The 24,901-nt window shown below is 35.0% G+C and overlaps 1 protein-coding gene across 2 annotated transcripts; it reads right to left on the bottom strand.

Annotated features, from left to right (window-relative positions):
• Nucleotides 1-44: 44 nt before the first annotated feature.
• LOC145779374 (fibroblast growth factor receptor-like 1) lies at nucleotides 45-23,507 on the bottom strand. Of its 2 annotated transcripts, none has more exons than XM_082590955.1 (11): nucleotides 23,142-23,507; nucleotides 19,919-20,007; nucleotides 19,051-19,176; nucleotides 18,148-18,300; nucleotides 8,123-8,164; nucleotides 7,527-7,644; nucleotides 7,108-7,274; nucleotides 2,808-3,037; nucleotides 2,106-2,247; nucleotides 1,606-1,717; nucleotides 45-1,428 (listed from the first exon to the last, which is right to left on the bottom strand). In XM_082590955.1, exons 1-11 carry the CDS (start codon nucleotides 23,429-23,431, stop codon nucleotides 900-902), a joined length of 1,998 nt encoding a protein of 665 aa, XP_082447081.1. In that variant the 5' UTR covers nucleotides 23,432-23,507; the 3' UTR covers nucleotides 45-899. The 2 variants fall into 2 exon arrangements, with proteins under 2 accessions (XP_082447081.1, XP_082447086.1); XM_082590960.1 differs by having other exon boundaries at nucleotides 1,606-1,714.
• Nucleotides 23,508-24,901: the final 1,394 nt, after the last annotated feature.

Genomic DNA, 24,901 nt, shown 5'->3' with positions numbered 1-24,901 from the left:
AACTACACGTTGAAAATTTACCAGCATTAGATGGTAGAAAATGTAAAAGATAAAGTTGTCACATTTTGCTGATAACAAAATTTAAGTTTGGCTACACATGCAAATTTTCATTTGTAGTCAATGCAAAATTGGTGTTATTGTTAAATGTCGTTTACGTTGAAGAATAGTTTGAAAGTTCTGCAATGGTCGACTAAATCTCTGTAAAAGTTTAACTCAATGTGTATCCACATGTCCTGGGAATAGGCTACCTAGACTATATTTGGCAAATTCTGTTAAACATAAACAAAATGTAAAAAAAACATAACAAAGATGATTTACGCAGAGTGCAAACTATATACAATTTGCAGTAGTCTATGGGTCAACACGAGTATTCGGTATAATGGATATATTCTTTAAGTCAGTGACTGATACAAGGGGAGAGATTCAAGCGATCCTCTTCCCTCAAAGACTAAAAAGTAGCTAACTTTATTCACGGTGTAATTTGCAAGGTTGGATTAATATAAATCTAATACATCATTTTGTTTTGTTGAAATCACCCTCTTCTTCGTAAGGTTCCTTGCTGGATTCGCTCCACTTCAAGTTATTGTGACTAAGCAAGAAATTAATTTGATCCATTTTTCAAAATATGGTGTTAGCAATAATGAACAACCAGACGCTGTGAAAAAGTTTGCTACGGTATGTTATTTTTTGTTTGAAATAATATATCTGTCCTTTCGTCTGAAACTCTAATTCCCGGTACGTCATAATTATAGAGAAATGTCGAATCAGCTTTCCATCATGTTTTGAGTATCAACCAGAAGTATCTTCTATTAATATCTCTTTGTTAAAACAATTCAAACCACAGCGTTCAAACGATGCATTTGCGTTTATAAACAAAATTAGGCAACTGTTAAACATGATCAATATTCACGGCCATGAGAACAATAAGAATAAGATGAAATACTATTTGGAGGAGTTCGACATCTATGATGGTGATGATGTCGATTACTTCGATGACAACTGTGATGACTTCTATGTCGGCTTCCTGCATCTGTTGATGAGGAGCGACTGTATTGTGATGGAGGAGGAGGTGGGGGTGAGCGTACGTACTTAGAACAAAAGTCTGTCTCTGATCGTTCAGGAAAGATTTTATCACTCAAACGATTCCTGTTGGAATTATTTTCGGAGCTTGCATCGGAATCAGGAGAAGAAAATGCAGGAGAATGAGACGAATTGACCACATTGATTTTCGGACTAAATTGAGCGTTTATAAGTTGCTGATTGGGTGATGCAATATTTGTTTCATCATTTCGCGAGGATGCAGTTGGAAGAGGAGGAGTTATCTCTTCATAGCAAAGTTTGTTGGGATTTGAAAGTTGTTGATTGCTCATCGTCTCTGAGTTTCTCCCAGAAAACTGTCCAAAGTGGTCACGTTTTCCAAAGTAATATCTGAACAAAAACATACATCTTAAAAATGATTCCGCTTGGTGTGTGTCACAATTTAGTAGGCTACATACCAGTATTATAAATTTTTATAAAACTACTATACTGTAATTCCAATGATATACCTAGAAGTAACTGTAGCTGTAGGCTAATCACAATAAAGGTAGCTAAAGCAAAACATACATGGTGACAATGCATAATAACACAAGAGCGACGCCGGCTGAGATTCCAATAATGATAGTGAAAGGGAATGATTTCTTTGCAACTTTTCTGGAAGTGACAAAATTGTTTCCTGCTAAATAAAAATATATACATCTTAAGCATAGATGCTTGTGACAAGAAAAGGCTGAAATAGCGGTCTATCGTAGGCTATTTAGGCCTAAATAATAATAAAGACGCTTATATAAATGAAGTTGAAAATAAAAGGAAATATTCTGGAGTTTTCACCAGTTGTGTGAGGCGTTCGCTCAGGGCCATTCGACTGTGTTGTAACTTAGAATTCAAATTTTACATTCCTCAAAAACATAAAAACTTTAATTGAAAGTATAGAAACACTAAAAAGACTACCGTAGCTTACTGATTCGACTGGACCGCAACGGAAATAAAATGTTCATAAAACCAAAATTGTCACAAAGCTGTGTGCCTAATTAAATGAAAAAATAAAAATATCAATGCAAACTTACCTGGTTTGACTGTCAAGAAGGCATATCGAAAATTATAACCAACTGTGTTTACACCTAAGCAAATGTACATTCCAGAATCACTTTCTGCAGCTTGATTAAAAACCAACTTATTGAGATAAGATCCATCAGGCAATTGCATCATCTAAATTCAAAATATAATCTAGGTTTAAAGATACCAACGACAGTTTCTGTTGCGACCACAAGCTTGCAATGAAAAATGCATAATATCTTTGGAAATGTTTAGTCCTACATCATAAAAATTTTCCCTGCCAACGCCTGGCCCTAAAGTCTCGCAGCCCATCGATAGATTGACCTCTGTCGAAGAACTGAACAACATCTCAGTATTCTCAGTGATGAAAAATTGATAAAAAATTTCAACAGAAAGGAAAAAACGTGACGAAAAGATTGGTGATGAAGAATATATCAACTTTAGAAAGGTAGACTACTGCTGAAAAGAGCTAAATTCACCTGGTAGTAATTAAAACGTGAAACAAAACCAATTATTGTAAAACAAATACAACAGCGTTCTTTTCCACGTGAGCAATTAACATATCAATTCTGTGTGATGATAGAGCAGCCCTTAAAACGATTGTAGATCTTTACTCAACAGCGACTGCAACAACAACCAGACTATCTTTTAATGGAAGTATTTTTATGCAGTTCCGTTAATCGATCTTCAATGTGTTAGTATTTCAGACTTACCTCTTGAGGAGGCAAAATTAAGTATAGCTTCTTGTTGATTTCAAGAGAATTATTTGAAAGCTTTTCCTTTAGCAAATGCAAGTTCTCCCTATCCAATCGTTTTATCCACTTGACAGTTGGTGGGATAACGCTTCGAACTCGACATTGCAAAGAAGCTTTATCTCCAGCTCTGACAGTCGTATTCAGTGGATGAGGCTTCAAAAGTACAGGTCTTTCATGTCGACTGATTCCTACAGACAATAAAAAATACTTTAATCTTGTTTTGAAGCGACGGTTTTATGTATATTTGAGCATAGTACGATCGTTCACTATTACCAATGATGTTTGGAACAATGATGCAATTGCACGCTTCTGACACATTTGCCTACCTAGGCTACGATCAGAGCTATGGAATCGGATTCAAAAGGATTTTTGGTATAGTAGAGCTGGGTAGAAAAAGCAAATTTCTGACGTTGAGATGCAACATGTCCATGGATGCAATTATGTAACATTTCTTCAAAAATATAACTTTTGCTAATTTCATTTCATTTTATTTGATTTTGAAATAGCGGCAACTTTTATGGTACCGTAGTAAAGTTGTTAATTAAAGATATGCATTCAAATTTAATTGCATAGCAAAATTATTATCAAGATCAATTAATCCGTTGTGTATTTTGATAAGGAAGCCAACTTTCTTATGAAATTGGTCAAATAATAAGCATTATCTAAACTAAGCAGGTTAGACAAATTGCCACACTTTTTACATTCTACAGTTTCTTTTATACGGTAGGCTACACGTTTTGTTTTGCTAAGAAACGAAAACGCTGTAAAGAGTTTTGAGTCGCTCTGTTAAAAAAATACTGCCAGAATACAATTATTGTATATCAGAATTGTACATGCCCAGGCAGCAAATCAGTTGCGTCTAAAACGTTGAATCAATGCAAACAACAACTGGTATGTAGGAATGTAGCCTATGTTTTTTTTACATGGAGGAATGAGTCTAAACAGTTTGAATGAACTGCTTGATCAAGCAACCACGTGATTTTCAGATCTAGCGCGAATATGAAACAAATACAACAAAATTCGTTGAGTAATAATTATCACAAAATAAGATTTAGTAAGTATTACGTTGAACTATATAACCTTCTAATTGCGCAATATAATTAATATAAGGCATGAGAGTTTGCTTTTGCTGTTGCTGCTATTTGAAGCCGGTGCTTCAAAGAACAAAATTATCGTAAATAATTTTAAAAATGTTTAAAACTGTATCACCGGCTTTGTACCTAACCAAAAGAACAATCAGTTGCTGTGGTTCTTGCGGCGCAATGACGTGTACATAGATAAAATATGATTAGGCTTATCATTACTTTTGATCAAATAAGTTCTGCTTATAGGCCTAATAATTCTGTGCTAGTGTCACTGAATAGTTTTATTGAAGCGCCACGCATACCCATTCGTCAATAAGAATGCATGCCATAATGCAAGTCAAGTAGGCTACTTTCTGATAGATTTTGACAATAATTGTATGTGGGCAAATGATACTAATTCGTGCCGCATTTTGGACCGCAAGATATGTAGCAGAGCCAATTTTTCTCAAGCATCTTTGAACGTTAATACTGTCGGAAGACATTTGTTTCTATTTCTTGAATTTTTAAGAAATGGTCAAATCTAAATGTATCACAATGTATCTAAATGAAACAAATAATCGGAGATTAAATTGAACGTTTATGTGCAATTAACAAAAAAAGGTGAGAAAAAAGTTTTATTTGTGGAGTTGTGTTGCCAGTAGGCTATGCAAAAACTAAGTCGCGCTTTTTAAGGAAAATATTGAATCGCTTATTTCACAATGGTTTGTTTCAGAAATACTTAATTAAGTATCGTTTGGCCTAGTGATGATTGGAATCCAGATATGTTGTTTCAATGATGCTCTGAGTAAAATATTAACTACATGGTTACCCGGCCTGTTCAAAGGATTTCTTCTAATCTTATTTGTTTTTTCGATTGATTCATTGAAATCACGTAATAACATTGTTGACTAATCGATAAGCGTTGTGACTCTTACAACGATCATAAAAGTGTTCTAAGAAGACTCACCAAATTTTAAAGTGCACCATGATGAGTCCAACAACTTTCGGTGTTGGGTTATTAAATTGCATGGTTGTAGTTTAACGTTGTTTGGATGCAAATTGGAAAGAACATTAATGTATAGTTACAAACGTGGATGAGCGGATGAAATAGGTGATTTACATCTGCAAGTTATCAAACTTCCGGTTTCACTAACATCATTGACCGTTCGAATCATAACGTTTAGGGTTAGGGTATAGTTGCAAGCCAAGCATCTTTTTTTACAGTGGCCTAAGCTAAAACCCTCACCCGAAATGAAGATTGAATTTTTTTTTTAAGTTTTAATTTTGTGAAGCAATCCGATCTGTAAAAGCAGGCAACCCAAAAAAAAAAAGCAAAAACTACGGATTTAGATTTAAATTCACCTCGAAGTGTCTCTAGCAGGCACAGAAAAGCCGAAAAAATGTCAGAGATTGCTCAATTTTAAATTAAGCCTTGTAAGCCTATGTCTTTTTTCAATATATTAAAATGCTTTGATACGAAAACGATCTTGTTCGAAAAAGGTTATGTTTAGCTAACTGTCATACATTTACTGGGATACATCTTCGTTTTTATGTATGAGAGTAATTTTTTAGATCTTTGACATTCGCCTAATAATAAATTTCAGTCTCTCGGGCTTATTATAACGAACTTGTTGAAAATTTTACAAAGTATACGTAATGAAATCTGATTTTTAATTTTAAAGGCAACTCTAATGGCCAAACAAAAGCATAAAGACTCTCAAGATGTCCACCAAGCAGAAATGGTGAAAGATAAGAACGGACAGATACTGATAAATGATGCAGAAATTCTAGAAAGATGGAGAGAGTACTACTAGCAATTGATGAATGTCGAGAACCAAAGAAAACTTGTGGGAATAGACCCAGCAGCGGATAGGCTAAAGATGTGACTGAAATTAAGGAGGAAGAGGTATCACATGCCTAGTAGAAAAAGAAACGAGGAAAAGTATTTGGACTAGGTGATATTATCTCAATAGAAGTTTAGAAAGTGCTCAGAGCGACTGGAACGAAATGGCTAACCGATATTTTCCAGACGATAATAAAGACAGAGAACATGCCAAATGAGTGGAAAAGTAGCACTTTCATTTCAATTTTTAAAATGAAAAGAGACACATGGAAATTATTCTGGCATCAAACTCACATCGCATACATTGAAGTTGAGGGAGAGAATATTAGTTAAAAGACTCCGAGAAAATGTTCCCATTTCACAACAGCAGCTTGGTTTCATGCTGTGAAGGAGCACGTCAGATGCAATACTTGCGTTGCGTCAGCTGATGGAGAATTACAGAGCGCAGGACAAGACGATTTGCATTTCGTGTTTATTGACTTAGAAAGGCCAAATGATCGGGTGCCAAGACAGGAAATTTGGAACTGCCCTGGGATGAATGAAATGGAGGAGAAATATGTCTGAAGGAAGTTGGACGCGATTGAAGTATGGGCAGAAATCATCCAGAAATTCGAGGTAGGCTAATGGTCGTGTTGTATCAAAGATCTGCACTTAGCCCATTCCTCTTTTTCTGTTGTTATGGATTGCTTAACAGAAAACATCCAGAGAGAAGCACGGTAGGATATTCTGTTTGCAGACGACGTTGTGTTGTGTGCAAAGACGAGAGAGAAAGCGGAGCAGAGGCTGGAGACTTGGAGAGCAGCGATGGAAGATAGAGGCATGAAAGTAAGCAGGCAAAAAAGCAGATCGTCTCAAATTCCAGAGGTAAAAAAAAATAGTGAAAAAAAAATGAGACAGAAATACAACTGCAAAAAACAACGCTGAAACAAGTTTCAGAATTCGATATATATTGGTCAGTAGTGTTGACAGGGGGTCCAGGGGCTACTTTTGGACTCGGGCCCGGGAAGATTTAGGGGCCCGTGACTTTCCAAGGGGCCAGGAATTTTGAAGAAACCGACACGCATTCTTTGGACGTAGCGCGTTTGTCTTAGATATATCTTGATTTGAAGCCTGAGGATCTCATTGGTACCGGACCCAAATTATCTTCTCAACGGCCTTGATCTTGGTTCGACAGTTCATGAGAGCGGATCGAGTGACAGAGAGGTGACAAAGATACCAGGCCGGATGATAAGAAGAAATACTCTTGGCTTGATTCGGAATGTTTTTATTTTTATTTTTTGAATACACTTAGCTAGAATTTAAATATTTTTCAAATCCATAAGGATGCATATACTTTTCCGGATTTACTCACCAACAACACGCAGAGTATAGTCAAATTTGATTTCACCGACACTGTTCCACACACAACACGTGTACCGCCCGCTGTCCCGTGACTTGATGTTGTGAAGTGTCAGAATCCATCGCGATTTGGAAGATCCGTCAGAATCGGGGACTTTTGTCAAATTTCCATCTTTATACCTGAAAACTACTTGTGTTAGTGATGTCATGGTGTTACTAATCACCGAAGATAACGATTAGCCACAAATCCCAGGAACGAGTACGAAAGAGAATCTTACACTTTGTAAGAGCTACCCTATTTAATAGCACTTTTATCGGAACATTTTCTTCACTGGGCTTCTCATTTATTATACATATTGAAATAAAATGGCTTTGCTTCTGCTGTTAAACAAATACATAACGAAAATATCAGGCTAGAAATTGTGAGCATACCACAGAATTTTCGGGCGAGGCTTTCCTCTTGCTTTGCATTTAAAGCTCACTGTGCCACCGACAGGTTTGACAATGTTGTGACGACGCATTTTGATCGGCTGAGAGAACATTGGTTTAACTGAAAACAAAACGCAGCACGTGGTTTATCTTTAGTACGAAAATGCCAGCAAGTTTACGTTACGCATCTGCAATCATACATGTAGATTTTACAATAATGTAGGCTATAACGCCTTTTTAGAAAAGTATACGTTTATATATTTATCAGAGATTGTGTACATTTGGTTTATTAAAAAAAAAGCTGCATTAAAATTAAAGTCCTTCTTCTTTTATGTCTAAAGGCGAGGGTCTTTTTAAGATCTTTGCTTCATCGGAGTATCGATGTTTGCTCAGGACTATACCAAAAGGCGAGTGAATAAGCCACCTTTACCTTGTCCTCCGAAACCTGTTCACCGCATCAGCTAGCGTTCAAAATCCAAAGATATATAAAAAGTAGAAAAAAAGATATCTACCTTGTTATCAGCCCTAATCCTAGCACTCACTGGTACAGTAAGCATAAGTTTTATGTAATTTTAAATAGGAATTTTGCATTGACAAACCTGAGTCACGTCTTCTTCCAACTACTTGCAGACGCGATTCTTCTGTGATACAAGATATGAATTATTTTAAAGGATGTTTCATATTGGTTATTGAAGCGTTCCCTCAAATACTTGCAGGTTACTCACAGTTTACAACAATAAGCAAATATTTGTTTTAGTCTAATCAAATAGGCCAGTAATTTAATGTTGATTATTTACCAACAACATTATTTCGAATTATTACTCGCCATGTGCTCACGAACTAAAGCATCTCAATAAAGGATCAAGAGTAACTATTATGTTTCTATTGTAGCATGTCGAGTTGTTTTAATCTAAAACAACTTCTCTTGTTAACTGCTTTCGCAGCCAACAATACACGGTTTTAATGATGATTTGTATCACCACTCAAACGCGAGATTTTCTCAATAGAGCCACGATCTACAGTGTGCTATGGACCATGGTATAATACGCTGTTTGTAAAAACATAACAAGTGACAGAAATAACAGACTAAAACAAACAGAAAACAAACGACAATGTTGTAAAGGACGTTTTTCTTTGTTATGGGAAAATCTCAGGTGCCAATAGCCTAATGTCATACAGAAGCATGTTGTCATACTAATACAACATCATGGGCCAACGCAGGGCACTATGCTAATGTTACTTATATACGCTGAGCAAATTGCTTCTATCAAAATCAGTTTTAAAAGGAATATATACATTCGATGATTCTTGTGGTGGTTCAACATCTGTGGACAAATTCGATAATTTCGAAATAAAAATTTCTCAATAGACTTTCTCCGAAAATTTCAAATTTTTTTCTTTCCAACCTTGTTTACGGGATTTTTGTACTTTTCCAAACAACCATGAAACAATTTGATGTTCGGTATGAAAATCAGACATGTCAACAAAAATGCCGCTGGGGCACTGAGTATGGAATTTAGAAGCCACAAAGCTACTTTGGTTTATGTAACACGCATAACGTAGTAACGTTGAGGTTATTAAGGGTAAGGAGGTTTCAAATTATTGGAAAATTTTAATACGAAGTTCTTGTGAGAAACTTTATTTGAAACAAAACTTGTTCCTCTCATCTCATCTGTCCTAAACCAATCTTAAACTCCCATCATGTTTTAATAACTGTTAAAGTGGCATAACAAGATACAAAGATCTAATCAGCAAATTGCAAAATTAAAAAAATAAATATTTATGGTTGGCAGCCTCGCAGTAGACTTTCATCGCTTTGAAACAGAAGAATGATTGCTCTAATTACTTTATTTGACCACCAAAGCGATAAACCACCAGCGCAAAACACTGGAAAGAGTGGGACAAAAGAATATCCACACAAAGACATTTTTATGCAGTGTTACTCGCAAAATACTTCAACAAGCTCAGCTACTGCTGAAGTAATATTAAAGACAAAATGACAACGAATGCATTTTACAAATAGATTACATAAATCGATTCATTCATCTTAACATCTTGACCAAACCAGTTTCTAGAAAATTATTTTGCTTTTAAAATTCTTCAGAAAATCATGCTTTGAAAACAACAAAGTAAAAACTGCAATCATATTTTTAAAACCAGAAGTAAAATCCTTTCATTTAAAAATGTGTGTCCTTAAGTTTAATTCAATATGCAACTTTGAAGGGTAAAGTTTGCAAATAAAACAAAACTATAAAACTTTGCTTTTATTTACAGTAAAAGTGGAATACTGTAAATGTTGTTGTATGTCAATAGAAAGACGTTTTCAGGCTATTGGATAGAAACAAAACCCTTTTTCACCAACAATTTAGTGATTAGATTTAACAAAGCAACATCAAACAAAAACGTTGCCAGTCTGACAAAAATCAAAGAGAAACCGTAGAGTGCTAATAGGCTGAGCGGCATTGAAGTAATGAAAATGACTGAGTGAATAACTTTATTTAAACGTTGGTTAGTTCATATTAGACATTGTTAAATCTAAAAAAGTGTCTTTGATTCTGGTTCCAAAAATCGCTTCCAGTTTCACATCACTACAATTGAAATCATTCTATCATTACAGTCAATGTTAGATGTTGTCACAATGTAAAAATTCATGGTCTATTTTTCAGTCTTGTCTGTCTTGCTTGTATGTTGTGTTTTAAACAATAGGCCTACCAGACTTGCAAAGTCAATTTCGTGCAACTTTGAGTTTGAAGAATTCGGTATGTCTACTGTAGTTATAAGTTTAAATATCTTTTAAAACACAAAATGGTAACCTAATTAAAGTTCACTAATTCAATATTTTTTGAAAGTGAACACACATAAGCTTGACCTACAATACAAAACAACAGAAATTTCACACAGCAAAATCGGTCATTTTTACACTGATTCAACGTCTACAGCGGTGACGATAATCAAGAATGGCGTAATTTTCTCGTTTTCTTCGTTTTCAAAGCTTTCTATTTAGTGAAGTCCCTGAAGAACTTGCAAAATTAAACAAAGCCGTAAACTTGAACAAAAATTGTTTTAGTTTGTAGTCCTAAAAAGCAAGGACATGTTTTGAAAAATATTTGAGAATGGTCTAAAATCGATATTGGATGAACTTTTTTTCGTTTTTCATTGTTTAATTTCTTGATCTAAATATTGATCAATAATAATTATATTGTAGGTTATTCTATTTCGGATATTTTTCTTATAAACAGCGAATTAATATCGCTGTAAAGTTTAATTGTTGTGATGATTTGTATAGTAGCCCTAATCACATAGTCTACTTGTAATATTTACCCAACAGACGAAATAAAACATTTTCTTGTTTACCACGTCGCAAATGCGCGTGGTAGGGCAGATCTCAAGAAATACGATATGTTTTGGGTGACCTTTGTTTCAATTAACTGACCCGGAACGCTTTTGTTCCTTTATTTGTGGGCTAGATATCTGTGGGGGTCGATTTTATGGGACGATTGTGGACCAAAGTGGCGATAGCCTGATTATTTCGTTGGAAGCTAACAAAGCATGAGTGGGGGTTACTTGTTATACTGATTGCTTGTATGGTATACGCGTGGAGTTTAAAGTATTCGAATTCAACACTTCCAGTGCTGTGCTACTTCGCTAAATGTGGCAACACAACTTCACCTTTACAACAATCACAAAAACAGGAAGATTGGCGAAGAAAAGTAGCAACAACACACAAAAATAACAAAAAAGGAGGTTGAAGGGGCTAAGAACAATTTGTAGTTCAATCAAAGTCTAAAAAAATAACGACAAGGTCTCACAAGTAAGCAGAAATACTATTATTTGTTTTTTTTTGGAAAATTTTTTCAAATTTAGTTTGTGGTTACAAAATTAATAAGCTTGATACCAATTCTGTGGTTTGTCTACTAGGACAGTGTAAATCCAGAAAATTCTATTAATATTTACGTAGAAATGGCTTATTGTAGTTTACTATTGTAGTTTACTGAACAATTTACTTCTCCTTCTTTTCCATTTATTATTTTCAAACGTAAAGTGAATGTAATTTACTTGAGCACGATGTAACATGAATGCGAGTCAGTATGACCTCCAAACATAAATGCTGTAGACTCTCTGAAAACTCTACAAATGCCGCATCGATGCGTTACTTTTCTTTCAAAACCAACAAAAGTGATCGCATTCCCACGATAGTTGCTGTTACAATTCTTTATTGAAACAAACACCCCGGGTATGGAAAGCTTACTTGCGTAAAAGCTTCAACGCGCGATTCCTTCATTTCCTATTATAGCTATTTTACGGGCACTGAATCAAGCATCGGATTACCATTGAAGGCAGCTTGAGTAGTGGATTGAAGTGCAAATCCCGTGACAGAGTCAATTGAAATAAATTAACAAATTCTTAATCTTAATTGGGGACTCGGCGTCCATAATTAGGGAGGAGCAGTTATATTACCATTGTCACTTTGTGACGAAACGATAAAAACCGATATTGATTTTCTGTCGTTGAAACGGAAACATGATCTTCGAAAGTTACTCCAAAAGTTTCTGGACAACATCAATTTCTATCCGAACCTTCATGACAGAGTAAACAACTTCTCATTACTTTTTTGCATTATACAGTAAGAATTGAGTGGTTGGCAGCACTGTAAATTTTTACACTAAACAGTGCAAACAAAAACTACAACAGCCAATCATATCACCATCTTCCCTATTGCACCTGCACACACTATTTTCATAGTCAAGAATAAATTTGACAAATACAACGCAAGAATTAACCTGCTGAGAAGATAGCTTTATAATTATTATTTACATTTCCTTGCGTCTACTTGTGATGATCATTTATAAGAAACAGGACTTTGATATCTTTACAAAGAAAAGTGTGAAAAGAGAGTAGAACATTTAACAAACAAAAAGTTGAATGTTTTTACCTAAGTTTTGAGAACAGTTTTAGAACATTAAAAACTTTGTCAATAGTTTTATTTCGATAACGAATTAGGTTTATATTGACTGTTTGTTGGTCTGCAATATTGTAGTGTATTATGAGTACGATCAACAATTTTACATAAAGTGCCTTACGATTCCATTGCTTTAAATGAAAATCGAATAAATGCTTTTATCGATTGCACGAAGGTTAAGCTTTCAATAAACCAGTAGGAAATTAATATCCACTTAACATCGAGTTTCCCGCCATTGCAAGTAAACAGTCCATTAGAGCCTACCTTTTTAGGAATGTTATCGATCTTGGTCGTACTTAGCCAATGTTGCTATTTCTACATTGTATGAGCGTATGTGGGCGTTGAAGAGATTAAAAATTGTGCTGACGTGTTAAAAGGCTCAACACCACGTTTTTAATAAAAAAAAAACAAAAAAAACAAAAAAAACGGCTGTTTTGAATGGATTAGAAAGGGCGGTTCTTACAAATGACACAAAAAACAAATGTTGCATGAATAAAAACGACTATGCAATATTACCACATAGGAGGTGCAGTCTACAGCTTTTTTGCATAAAAACAATGTCAAAACATAATGTGTTTTTGAAAGTAGCTTACAGTTTGGTTGGTCTACTACACTCTACAGTGCTATAGTTTGCAGTTGGCAGTAAAAAAAGGCTTTCACAGAAATCGAAACGTGATTGCAAATTTTTGATTAAAAAATAACGAAATCTACCTGTTTACTGGCATACGTTTAAGGAGCAAACACTTCGGGGTATTTGCTCATGAAAACAAATGTTAGTTTGTATATTTCACACAAAAAGTGGAGTTTTCACTCTCTTTTTGTGTGAAATACTGAAAACTGAAAACTCCACTTTTCACTTTTTAGTATAGAATTTTGCATATCTTTTGTAGATAAATGTATCAATGCACTAAAAATTAAAAACAGGTTTCTCTATTTATTTGTAGCCTTAGTGAGCACATCAACGCCTTCCTTCTGACTTATCACGAATAAAATATTCGTAACAAATACCAAAAAGTGACAAGCGTATTGGGATATGATCGGATTTGGATAACAATATTTGCTTTGGCTCCAACTTCGGTACTTAAGTGACAAAATGTGTTGAAAAAGTATAAACTTTATGGATATGTCTCATATGCCGAAGCCGTTTCCAGTGATAAAAACGCAAGAAAATCTGAAGATTATATCTGCAATCTTTTGCTTCTCATGTTGTGTGTAATTTGAAAACATATACGATAAGTAGATAGTTTGAGATAATTTTACATGAAACATTGTCAGGCTTTTTAAAATAAATGTTTGAAACGGTAACTGTGAAAGAGAAAATTATGTTTTTAATTTTACAAATTGATTGTTATCTATCTCGACGAAATTTATGGAAACAATCGTAAGCTAAGTTACTGTTGACACACAAATTGTGTTTTGATTACATACAACGTTATAATCTTTAACATTTGTTTTCATTAAAAACTTTGTCATGTCACTTCCAATTTGCTAGGCACACTGTGGATATTGACTTTTTTCATTGTTTCAAATGTTGTTTTGGTCTTTAGCCATTTTTTGTGTTTTTATGAATAAAAATTTGAAAAAAATGTACTGTCTTACATTACGTATGAGCCTATATGAAACTACATGTACCATCCGACCTACTTCCCGTTGAGTGGTGTAACTTACGTTAGCCATTCCTGTTGTCTGATGCCAACCTGGCCGACAGTTTTGACTTTACTGGACTATTTACTAATCTTTACAGGCATCCAACCCGTTTAACATTGCCGAATCAGAGTCATTACTGTATGCACCTGCAGTGTTGGGTAAAAGATTCCAACTCTTTACTCCACGCAAAACTCTTTAAAAAACCTCAAAAGTCTCCCCGCCGAATGAAGTGAAGACATCCCTTTATGTTTATCGCGCATCGACTCACATGGGTCAAGCTCGAGTTTGTGATGCTCTGGTACGTTTTGTAAATAATGAGATAAAATACCGAAATCTGTGCAAAGATGCATCTATTTTTTATTCAAAAACATAATTTTGGAAGCTACTTCAACAACTTATGTTATTGAAGTTTTTCAATTACCTTTCCAATCTCTCTAACATCTGCATGATTTTAAATTTGTTTCCAAACTTAGAAATGGTCAAAAACGAAAAAGTGTTTAAGAGCAAAACATGCACAATGGCATGCAAGAATCTAAAAATAGCAATATTGCTGAAAAAAGCTAAAAAATTCTTTTGAAGGCTGTAACTAGCGAAAAATGATATTTTAACTGAGTGAATAAATTCTTGTGTTAAAACTGCAATAGTTTGTCTTTAACACAACGTCTAGAAACTTTGAATCGACGAGCAAATACCAAAACGTTTTGCTATCACATTATCAGCCAGTGCTGCTATAATTGAAGCGTAGAATAATACTTTTCAAAAGGAACGTTTTGACGCCAAAAAAGATACCTCACAAGAAGCCAAACACGCACGTTAAAGTTTGGCATGGACTACACCATGGACTACTACTACACCTATTCATTAGTTTGTTACCATTTGCTTGATCAGATCAGATCACTCTTCGTGGGACTTTGTTTAATTAATATCTAAACTGATAAAGATACAAGGCCTGAAAACAAAAAAAGCGCTTACTTATAGCCTACTGTAAATTGCAGTATTTTCCGAAAAATTTTGTTTCGTTTAGTTGAAATGCAATGAGCAGTACTTTAATTTTACTTGTAAGTTGCTGTAAGAAATTATTATTTCTTTATGTAATCTTACTGTAAAAGTGCTTTTGATAACTTTTCAAGCTTTTGCTGGCAGGACTTCAGACTAGGTTAGATTTAATTAAGGTTAGACTTGGTTAGATTTAATTTAGATGAAATTACAAATATGGCCAGAATGTTTTTTGAAAAATGTTTTCGAAAATGGTGTTACAATCAAAGGAAATACTGTCATTTAAAATCAAATTGTTTGTCATTACATGTCCCGTGTTGATGCCATTCCAAACCGATCGAAATGACGAAAAAAACGACTAAAGTATTTATCCAGTAATACTCTATTTGCAATGCGAAAGACACGTCCGAGAAGCAAAAGACACGGTCAATTGCCACCAATTTAGCAAATCCAACTTGAATAACAACAATCCTTATCAACGAAGGCTGTTGGTTGTCTTACAAATTGCGCTGCTTTTACGTTAATCTTAAGAAATTACTGTGTCGGCAGAAGGCAAGCAAGGCAGCACTGTAAATCAAAAAATTGTAACGAATTTGATCAAGTTACATTTTAACCACAAAACTGGGAGATATAATAAGTCACCTTGTTTTATGACCTCAGACAAACTTCCATCGATTATGAAATCAAAACATGATGTGATTCAATTAAAAATAAGCAGCGAATTAAAGCATTGATTTACAAGATCAGATTTCAATCTACTAGTTAATGATAATTTACGATCGCAAACTTGTATTGCTCGGGCAGGGCATGTAGTTTGCCTCAAATCTACGAAAACCTTTTTACAGGCATAAAGATCGCAAACTTGACTACACTCAGTCATTTCAAAAATTTCTTTTTTTTAGGATTGGTACGTGCATTAGAAAAATTACAGTGAAAAACACAAAGAGCGCTGAAAATAAGAAGACTGCAATCGCACTGGTGATGTACCTTCAGACAATGAACGCTATAGTGGCAATGTGATTGCTATTTATACGTTGTACAGAAGTTAAGTTGCAAGAAAAACAATAAAATTCACAGTATGATATTTATCTTTACTTTATAGTAATTAATTGCTGCAACCTTACTGAGATACACAAACCTAAAAAATAGAGAAACTGCAAAAAACGTTAAAAGTCGTACGCTGTACGTTGTTTAGTTAGAAAAATGCTCTTTTACGTTGATTGTTGGTTGATAACATTAAAAAAGGTATGTATTAGTCAACGCAAAACACCCTCAAGAGCATGTAGGTAGGTACCAGCAGTGCACTTGAGAAGGATGGAATTTTCAAGTGTTCTTACAAGGCAAAGAAAATTAAAAAATCTGAAAAAACAACTTGCGATCTCAAACATAAAGTTACTGGGCTCAATATTTCGATCCAACTTAACTGTGTTTCAAAGTTGATTGAACCTTTCTACATTTTTTTGTCTGCTTTTATTAAATACAGGTAACTTAAAATAAAAAGTTTGTATGGTGATTTGGTATACTGTTTGTGGGCCATCACCGATACGATTTTATGGGTAAGTGGTATCTTATATGCCTGAACCAATACTTTAGGTAGGCCTAAGGGATGTGCACTGTGCAGCTATTTGTCAACATGGGCCACATTGCATGATAATAGAAATGACTACGTCCATCAGATGTTTTTCTTGTTTTTGCATTGCTTTTCCCGCATATCCATCTACTGGAAAGATTCTGGGTCCAAAAATTTTCCCTGAACCCCTTGTCGAAGCTGCTGAGAATTTAGGCTTGATAAATTACAATCAAAAGTGTATTAATTCTTTTCAAAAGAGTCACATATACAAAGATAATGAGTCCTGTCCTGACCAGAAGCAGTATTACTGCTCCAACCTTTTAAGACGAAAATAATATTCAAACATGTTGAAAATGCATACCAAATCAACTATGTTATGCTTATTTCAAGAATGGTCATCAGTGTTTATCAAACCCCCGCCTCACGTCAACTTAGAGGGTACTACAGAGCATAGCACAACAAAGCAAGCCCAGGAAACTCACTATTACAGAAGCCTGTGCTCCGTTTTAGATTACAGATTGATCAAAATTTATCTTTACATATCTCTCAATACTTTAAACCAAAAAATATAAAGTTAGATGTCCTAAAAAATATATCCTGGTCATGACTTGGAGATTTGTAGAAATAGAAATCTGTGAGGTGGCTATATAGTTTCACAAATCAACAGGCAACGAAATTACAACTTTTAGAAATTTTGATAAAAAATATTTTCAAAACTTTTACTCACCATATTTCGCAAAAATGAAATGCATCGAACGTTTTCATTTTTTTCAGAGTTGCAATGCGTTAACAAGGCAGTGTGAATTTTAAATATGTTTTAAAAAAAAGTTTGTTTTGGGTCAGTCAAAACAGAAACACCACCTGTTGTGTGCTGTTCGCATATTAAGAAAAAAGCAAGATGTGCGAGCCTTTTTAAGTTGAATCATTTGGTTCAATCAGAACTTTGTCATCTAGTAAAAAGGATTAGGATACTTCAGTTGCTGAAGGACTGGTGACTAATTGGGTGCCGAGGAAGCATACTTGATACCACTCCGATAAGCAGGTGGTAATTAGACCCCTCGGTTTTGCGCGAATCGATTTGAGTGTATTTTTTCCACTTGGGCACTGATTTTACCTATTTGGAATAAAAACTCGATTGGCTGAAAGGAGATCTAAAACGAAACTGTAACAATTGTGGTAATGTTAACACAGCTTTGAGATCTCTTGAACTTTAACCCCTTAAAGCAACTGCGGACATCCGCTCGACTTGCACTGTTTAAAAGAAGTAAAAAAAAAACAAAGTTGAAAAGGTCTTACATCAGCCAAACGACATTTGAAGTAGAAAGCAAAGTTCAAGAAATATTTTGAATTTAATCAGTAACAATTTGCGGTAAGAAATGCTGATCGAAATCGCACTTTGGGGGAAAGATCAATTTTAGAAGATGTATAAAAATAAATTCAAAGATATTTACCGTGCACTAGCAGCTGTATTTCAACTTGTCTTGTACCATATCCATTGACTGCCTCACAATGGTAGAGGCCACTGTCTGATAACTCCACATTCCGAATGCGAAGACTGGTTCTTTGCTTCTTGAACCTTTTCCATTCCCTGCTTATCTGTGAGCCTGAAAGATATGACCAATACCCATGGTTTAATCTAAACGCCATCGTCAATCGAAAAATATTACCAATTAATACAATTAAAAACAAGCTGTTAAAAAGCGATAACCTACATTCGTTAGAAGACTACCATGACGCTCTTCTGTAGATAGAGGCCGAGACAACGCATAATGGGATTGTTAAAACTAGGGGCAGATCTAGTACCATTGTCTTTAATTGAACCGGCATTGAGCGTACGATAATCTTTGTTAACCAGGGTTGCCATCGATATGGATCCCAAAATAAAGACAGCTAAAAAACTAAATTTTCATACGAAACGAAATAAACATTTTGAAACAAATCTTTGCATTTATACGAGCCATGACATATCACATTCCGTATTTTTTTCCAGAAACAATCTGTTTCAGAAACTCCTTGTTCGTAAAAAAGTACTTTGTGCATCTCATGACAGCTCAGGTCTACGTTTACCTTTACATGTAACAGAAATTTGACGGTTATTTCACTAAATCTGTTCACTAATGGTTGAAAATAAGACAAAACAAGGACAAGTCAAAAACAAGGACATTTTTTAGAAATAAGGACAATAAGTTTTTTTAAGACACTGCCCTTCAAATAACGACAGGCAAAGTTTTTACCTATTACGTTTTCAAGGATAAAAACATAACTGAAAGAAACTTATAGTGATCGCTGCGTATGCATTACGTTTTTGGAAGTTGAATTTGTAACAACTCCTTCTCAATGCATTAAAGAATTACCGTCTTTCCACCACACTGTCAAGGGAAACGGATTGCCAGATACTACGCAGGGTAATGTCAAAGTTTGACCCTTGTAAGCTGATAAAGTCGTGATGTCACTGGTGACCATTCGTGGAGGATTTCCTTCTGTAAAAATGATTGTTGATGTTGACATGAACTTTGAAGTTATTGTCAGGTGTTTAAAGTTTTTTCAACTTACAAAAACAAACTTGGAGTGAGGAAAAAATTTTTCAAAACTTTGTTCAAAGCTATTCGAAGTTTATTCGAGGTTACTGGATTTTAGAATAGCAAAAATTGTGGTAAACACAGTTGTCTTAATGTCTGATCTACAACTGTGTCAGCTTTATACACAAATGTGGTAAGTGGTCTGGGTAACAGCTAACAAACTTGTTCTTATAAATCGATGTTGATTAACTTGATTATGTAAATGCTTGTGTGGACTAGTTTTTATTGGGAGTGAGCAATAACACACGAAAAAGTATGTCACGTCAGTTGTCGCGGTGCGACTTCTATTGCAGTTGTATTAGACTAACACAAAGCCGTACACAGTGTACAAGATGAGTTTGCTTTCTTGGAAAATAAATTAACAGAAAAGTAGAATTAACCTTGAAATTAAGTTTTCAATCTGTTTTAGAAATCTACATTATAACAACTGAACTGGTGGGTAAAATACTTAATTGATCTGTTTTAATGCTTTCGAAAGATGGATTAACATCCACCTTAGTTTTAAGATATGATTATTTGAGTAAATAAGTATGTGCCAAAATTTACACATACAGGCTTTGCGCAGACCAGGAGATTAGTAACCCATAAAAACTCCATTAGACCTCGCAATCAAAAGATCAAACTAAAATAAATACAATCTTACCTTTTTCATAAGCGCTTACTGTTGTAAAATTGCAAAACCAGATAAAGAAAAGCACGAAAATGTACAGATTAGAGGCTTTCACTTTTCTCCTAAAAAAATAAACAATTCATCGAACAAATTGAAGCCTTTGCTGCCTTTCTGATATTCAGCACTTTACACCATAAAAGTTCGTATTGCATAGAACATAGAAGTATGATAAAAAAAATATATAATGAAAACTTCGTCACTTTAAGACATTTATTTCTATCAACAGCTGCAGTAAGTAATGCAGTTGATTTTATTTACCAATTTTATTATCCACATAGTAATGTAGTGTAAGATCAGTGGCGTAGCTGGGGGGGGGGGGGGGGGCGGACCGCCCCGGGCGGCACGTCTGGGGGGCGGCACTTTCAGACAGGACGTTTTTTTTTTTTTTTTGATAATGCAAAAGTACACGGAAAATAAAAGCAAACAGAATGGCAACGTTCAAAACAGTGGCGTAGCCAAGAGGAAGGAGGGGTTTGGGGGTTACAACCCCCCCTTTGGCACGCATGTGACGTCACGATATTGAGAATGATGCTTTCAGTCTCTATGTCTCTAAAACAAAGTTTGCCTAATTTTAAACGAAACTCCATTAAAAGAGCGAGTTTTGCCAATACCAAACATTCAAATATCTCAGCCAGGAATTAGCAACAAGAAAACATAGAGACTTAGCTTTATTAAGTTACCGAAAAATTCCCAAGAAAACATGATCTTATCCTTTTGCTATGCCACCGGACAGCATCATTTTACAGGAATATTTATACCCACATTTTTGTTGAAAATGCTCTCAGAATGCACCAAATCCAAAGTAATTTTTCAAAATTTTCTGGGGGAGGCCCCCCAGACCCCCCGCCGCTGGGTGTCGTCTTTGGCGAGGACGCCGTCGGGCTTCGCCCGCCGGCCCTTAAAACCCCCCCTTTCAAAATTACTGGCTACGCTACTACTTCAAAACATACAATAATTCCACTTTAAGTCAATTAAACAAATTTCATTTTCACATGCTTTTTCTTGAAGGGGCGGCAAAATCTGAATCCGCCCCAGGCGGCACAGTCCCTAGCTACGCCACTGTGTAAGATTAATACATTTATTATTATTTTCAATAACTGTACTAAATTTTCTTCGATTATGGGGAACTGCAGAGATATATTTTCATGGCTAAACCACGGCCACCTAAAGATATGGCCTGATTTGTCACATTTTGCAGAAATTTCCAGGTTTTTCTAACTTTGGGCGAACGTTTAAATAAATTTTTCTAAAAATTAGATTTTTACGCTTTCTTTATTCTTTTTCCCAGATGACACAATAGGTTTTAACATCCTCACATGTTGAAAAACAAAGAAAATTTGATTTTGTAAATTTTAGTCAGACTGTTAATTTTCAATAACAGTCTGATTTTGCGTTTTTCAACTTACTTTTTCTCATTTGCTACTGCTTCCCCAAGGCAACAAAAAAGTTTTTTGTCATTAGGAAACCGCAAAAAGTAAAAACATCTCAAAAAATGTCAGTCAAGCACTAGCAGTAGCTGTAATCAAAATCTGCAAAATGTGACAAATCAGGCCGCATCTCCAGGTGGCCATGGCTAAACGTAAAGCGAATCTTCAGTTTTGAATACATCTCTAATGGTCGTTATTATTTATTATGGAAATGCCGTATCACTCAATAATATACATATTAGAAAAAGTTTGTTTCTGTAGCTTTCATGCAAACTAAATATATCTCGTGGCCAGTAGCATAGCGAGGAATTGTGAAAAGGGGGGCGACGGCGTTTTCGCCAAAAGCGACACCCAGCGGCGGGGGGTCTGGGAGGCCTTTCCCAGAAAATTTTGAAAAATTACTTTGAATTTGGTGCATTCTGAGAGCATTTTCAACAAAAATTTGGGTATAAATATTCCTGTAAAATGGTTCTGCCCGGTAGCATGGCAAAAGGATAAGATCATGTTTTCTTGGGCATTTTTCGGAAATAAAACTAAGTTTCGATGTTTTCTTGTTGCTAATTCTTGGCTGAGTTATTTGAATGTTTGGTATTGGCAAAACTCGCTCTTTTAATGCAGTTTCGTTTAAAATTAGGCAAACTTTGTTTTAGAGACATAGAGACTGAAAGCATCATTCTCAATATCATGACGTCACATGCGTGCCAAAGGAGGGTTGTAACCCCCAACCCTCCCCCCTTGGCTACGCCACTGCTCGTGGCCATAGGAACACGTAAAAGAAACAGAGATTCAGTTTTATGTCTTTTTGAAGCAATTATTTTTTTGGTCAAAACGAAGTTTCAATTCATGCAAAATGGTTTAGTTCAACGAACAAAGCGACATTTTTCTTGTAAGAATGAGTTCAAAACAAAATGAAAAAATAATTAATAACGGATTGAAATTTCGAGATAACTTACTTTATAAATATTTTTTGTTGCACACGCTTAACCTTAATGAGCAATTTCTTTAACGGTTGTGGGACAATGCGCCCACTTTAAACTGTTGGATTATTAGTTTTCAGATTCTTGTGCAGTTTGTTTTCTTTTCGACTTCGCAAAGAAAAAGAATTACTTCGAAACAAAAAAATACATAATTCAAGTTCATCAGAGAGTCAAATAAATCGACAAAAAACAGCCGTTTGCACTTAAATCTTGTTGAATAAACTTTTCAGCAAATGTCGCAAACTTTTTTCAAAATGTAAAATGAAAGTTGTTCTCGCACGTTGCAGAAAAGGATCGAGACAACACGAACCAATAAATAGCCATTGCGTTTCAATATGAAGCAGCAATGCTGTTTTTGATCAGCATTCATGCAAGTGCACCAAGTTGAAAATAAACGCTTATTTTGTGCTCTTGTTGTACAGTATATGTTTAATTATGTTGCTGTATTCAACTTTGCAGTGGGATTTATTATTTCATGAAGCCTTTCGACAACTCATTTTGCTGCAATTATCCAAAGTAAGCTTGTGTGATTCAAGCATGGAATTACGCTGTTGGTTAACGGTGAAATAAAGCAAAGTTATAAGCCACAAAACTCCTATGCTGGTTTCGCATGTTGAAGTAGGGGATTTTGGCAAGCGCAGTTTTACTTGTAAACAGCTACTTTACACCAAAGACAGCAAATTAGCTATCCAAAACCAATCTTGGGTGACTGCTAACTGCAGCTTAGGTATACTTTAGGAAACAGAAAAATAGGCTTATTCTTAACTTTAGGATTACATAATTATCACCAACCTGAACTTTAACTTTGCCTTGTCCAATTCTGTTAGGTAGCTTACAACGCAACTTGTTGATTGTTGACAAAGCTCTTTTAAATTATTCTTAAAAATCCGCAAAACATATTGATAAGAAAGAAAACTTTGAACCAGTTTGTTGTCACATACATCTCTGACTGGTTTGGCAAAGAATTTACGTTTTTGGCAATAACATGACGTAAGAATGAATGTTGCTCGTTCGAATAAGGTTGATTGGAAACTGTTTGCTTGGTAAGTTAGCTTTTGATCTTGATCGTCAAAAAGATTCATTTTGTTTCACTTCACAGAAAACGATCACCCATACACCGAACGATACACCATATACCAAAAGAATTATTTTTAACAACTAGGCTAATCTGGAAATAAATGCAAAAAAACTCAGGAATTAGATGAGTATATATTTAATTCAAGACAGCTTTTCCCAATAGCCTAGCTTGCAAAACAAGCACAATTTTTTTTGATTGATATTCAACCTGGGTACAGTTGAGAGGGTAGCAAGAGGAAAGAAAACCTAAAAATGGAGTTTTCTTCATTTACATCTTCATTTAAAAAGGCGAAGTTCAAACTTGTTGAAGGGTAGTCCAGTGCCCACGTTGCTTCACATTAAACAACCTTGAAGTTGTTCTAATTTCTCTAATGTAGGCTAATCAACGTTACTAGTGACATACAATGAAAATGATTATACACTATATTCTATACAGGCTTTTGATAATCCCATATATATCTTATGCTGCCACTTTGATGCGCTGCAGCTAATTTACGCGAAGTAAATAGTTATCAACGTATCATCACAGACAACTAAGCTATATAACCAAAATACTAAATTTATTACTTTATTGGCAACAACACTTCAACAAGCGGAAAACTTAACTCTGTTAATCTCAGTAACCGGCCCTGCGTCAAGAGCTTCTACAAGTCTTGCGAAGCTACCAGGAATAACCTATCAAGGCTTTGTCTAATGTCTAGTCTCACTATAAAGATTCAAAACCAAAATCTGAGATTTGTAGAGATTAACCTACTTCTTTTTCATTACTGTGTCTATACGAAATCATATTTTAACATTGAGCTTCAACAATTCTAGCTTCAGTAGCCTATTTTGCATCTGACATTTTTCGCCTGTCGTATCGTCTTACTACTTTACGACTGGTCTACTTCGCAGGTGACTTGAAACGCGAAAAAAAGGTTTTGTCGAATACGCAAACAATGAATTGACGAACTCTCTTGACGCACAGAACACTAAGAAGACCTCTTTAGCTCCTCTTGTGACCTAATAGTTTACAAATACAATTGGCAATTACTGAAACAACTCATTCAGATTGGCCAAGTATAAAAGCAGTCTTTGATACTGTGCGTGTAAACACGTTTGTCTGCAAAAACATGCCGGTCATATTTACAAAAATATATCAAACAAACTTTCTATATCTATGCGAGAAAAAAGAAGATATAATAGGAAATGGGTCATTGATTTCGTCACTCTTCGATTGTTTCTACAGGCTAGAACTGAAGCCTAAGAATACTTTATGTTTTTGGCTTAGTTTTGTTTTCTAACCTACTTTATTTCATGTTCACCAACAGTGGTGGGCACTGGTTACTTTCAAAGTAACTGAGTTACAGTTACTTCGCTCAAAAAGTAACTAGTTTCAGTTACAGTTACCGTTTTTTAAAAAGTAACTAGTTACAGTTACAGTTACTAGTTACAGTTACTTTTCAAAGAAAATGGTTGCATATGAGTACTGATCT

This window comes from Aplidium turbinatum, chromosome 1 (genome assembly GCF_918807975.1).
Source record: "Aplidium turbinatum chromosome 1, kaAplTurb1.1, whole genome shotgun sequence".
NCBI classification, from domain to species: domain Eukaryota; kingdom Metazoa; phylum Chordata; class Ascidiacea; order Aplousobranchia; family Polyclinidae; genus Aplidium; species Aplidium turbinatum.
This window is presented reverse-complemented; position numbering and strand designations above follow the sequence as displayed.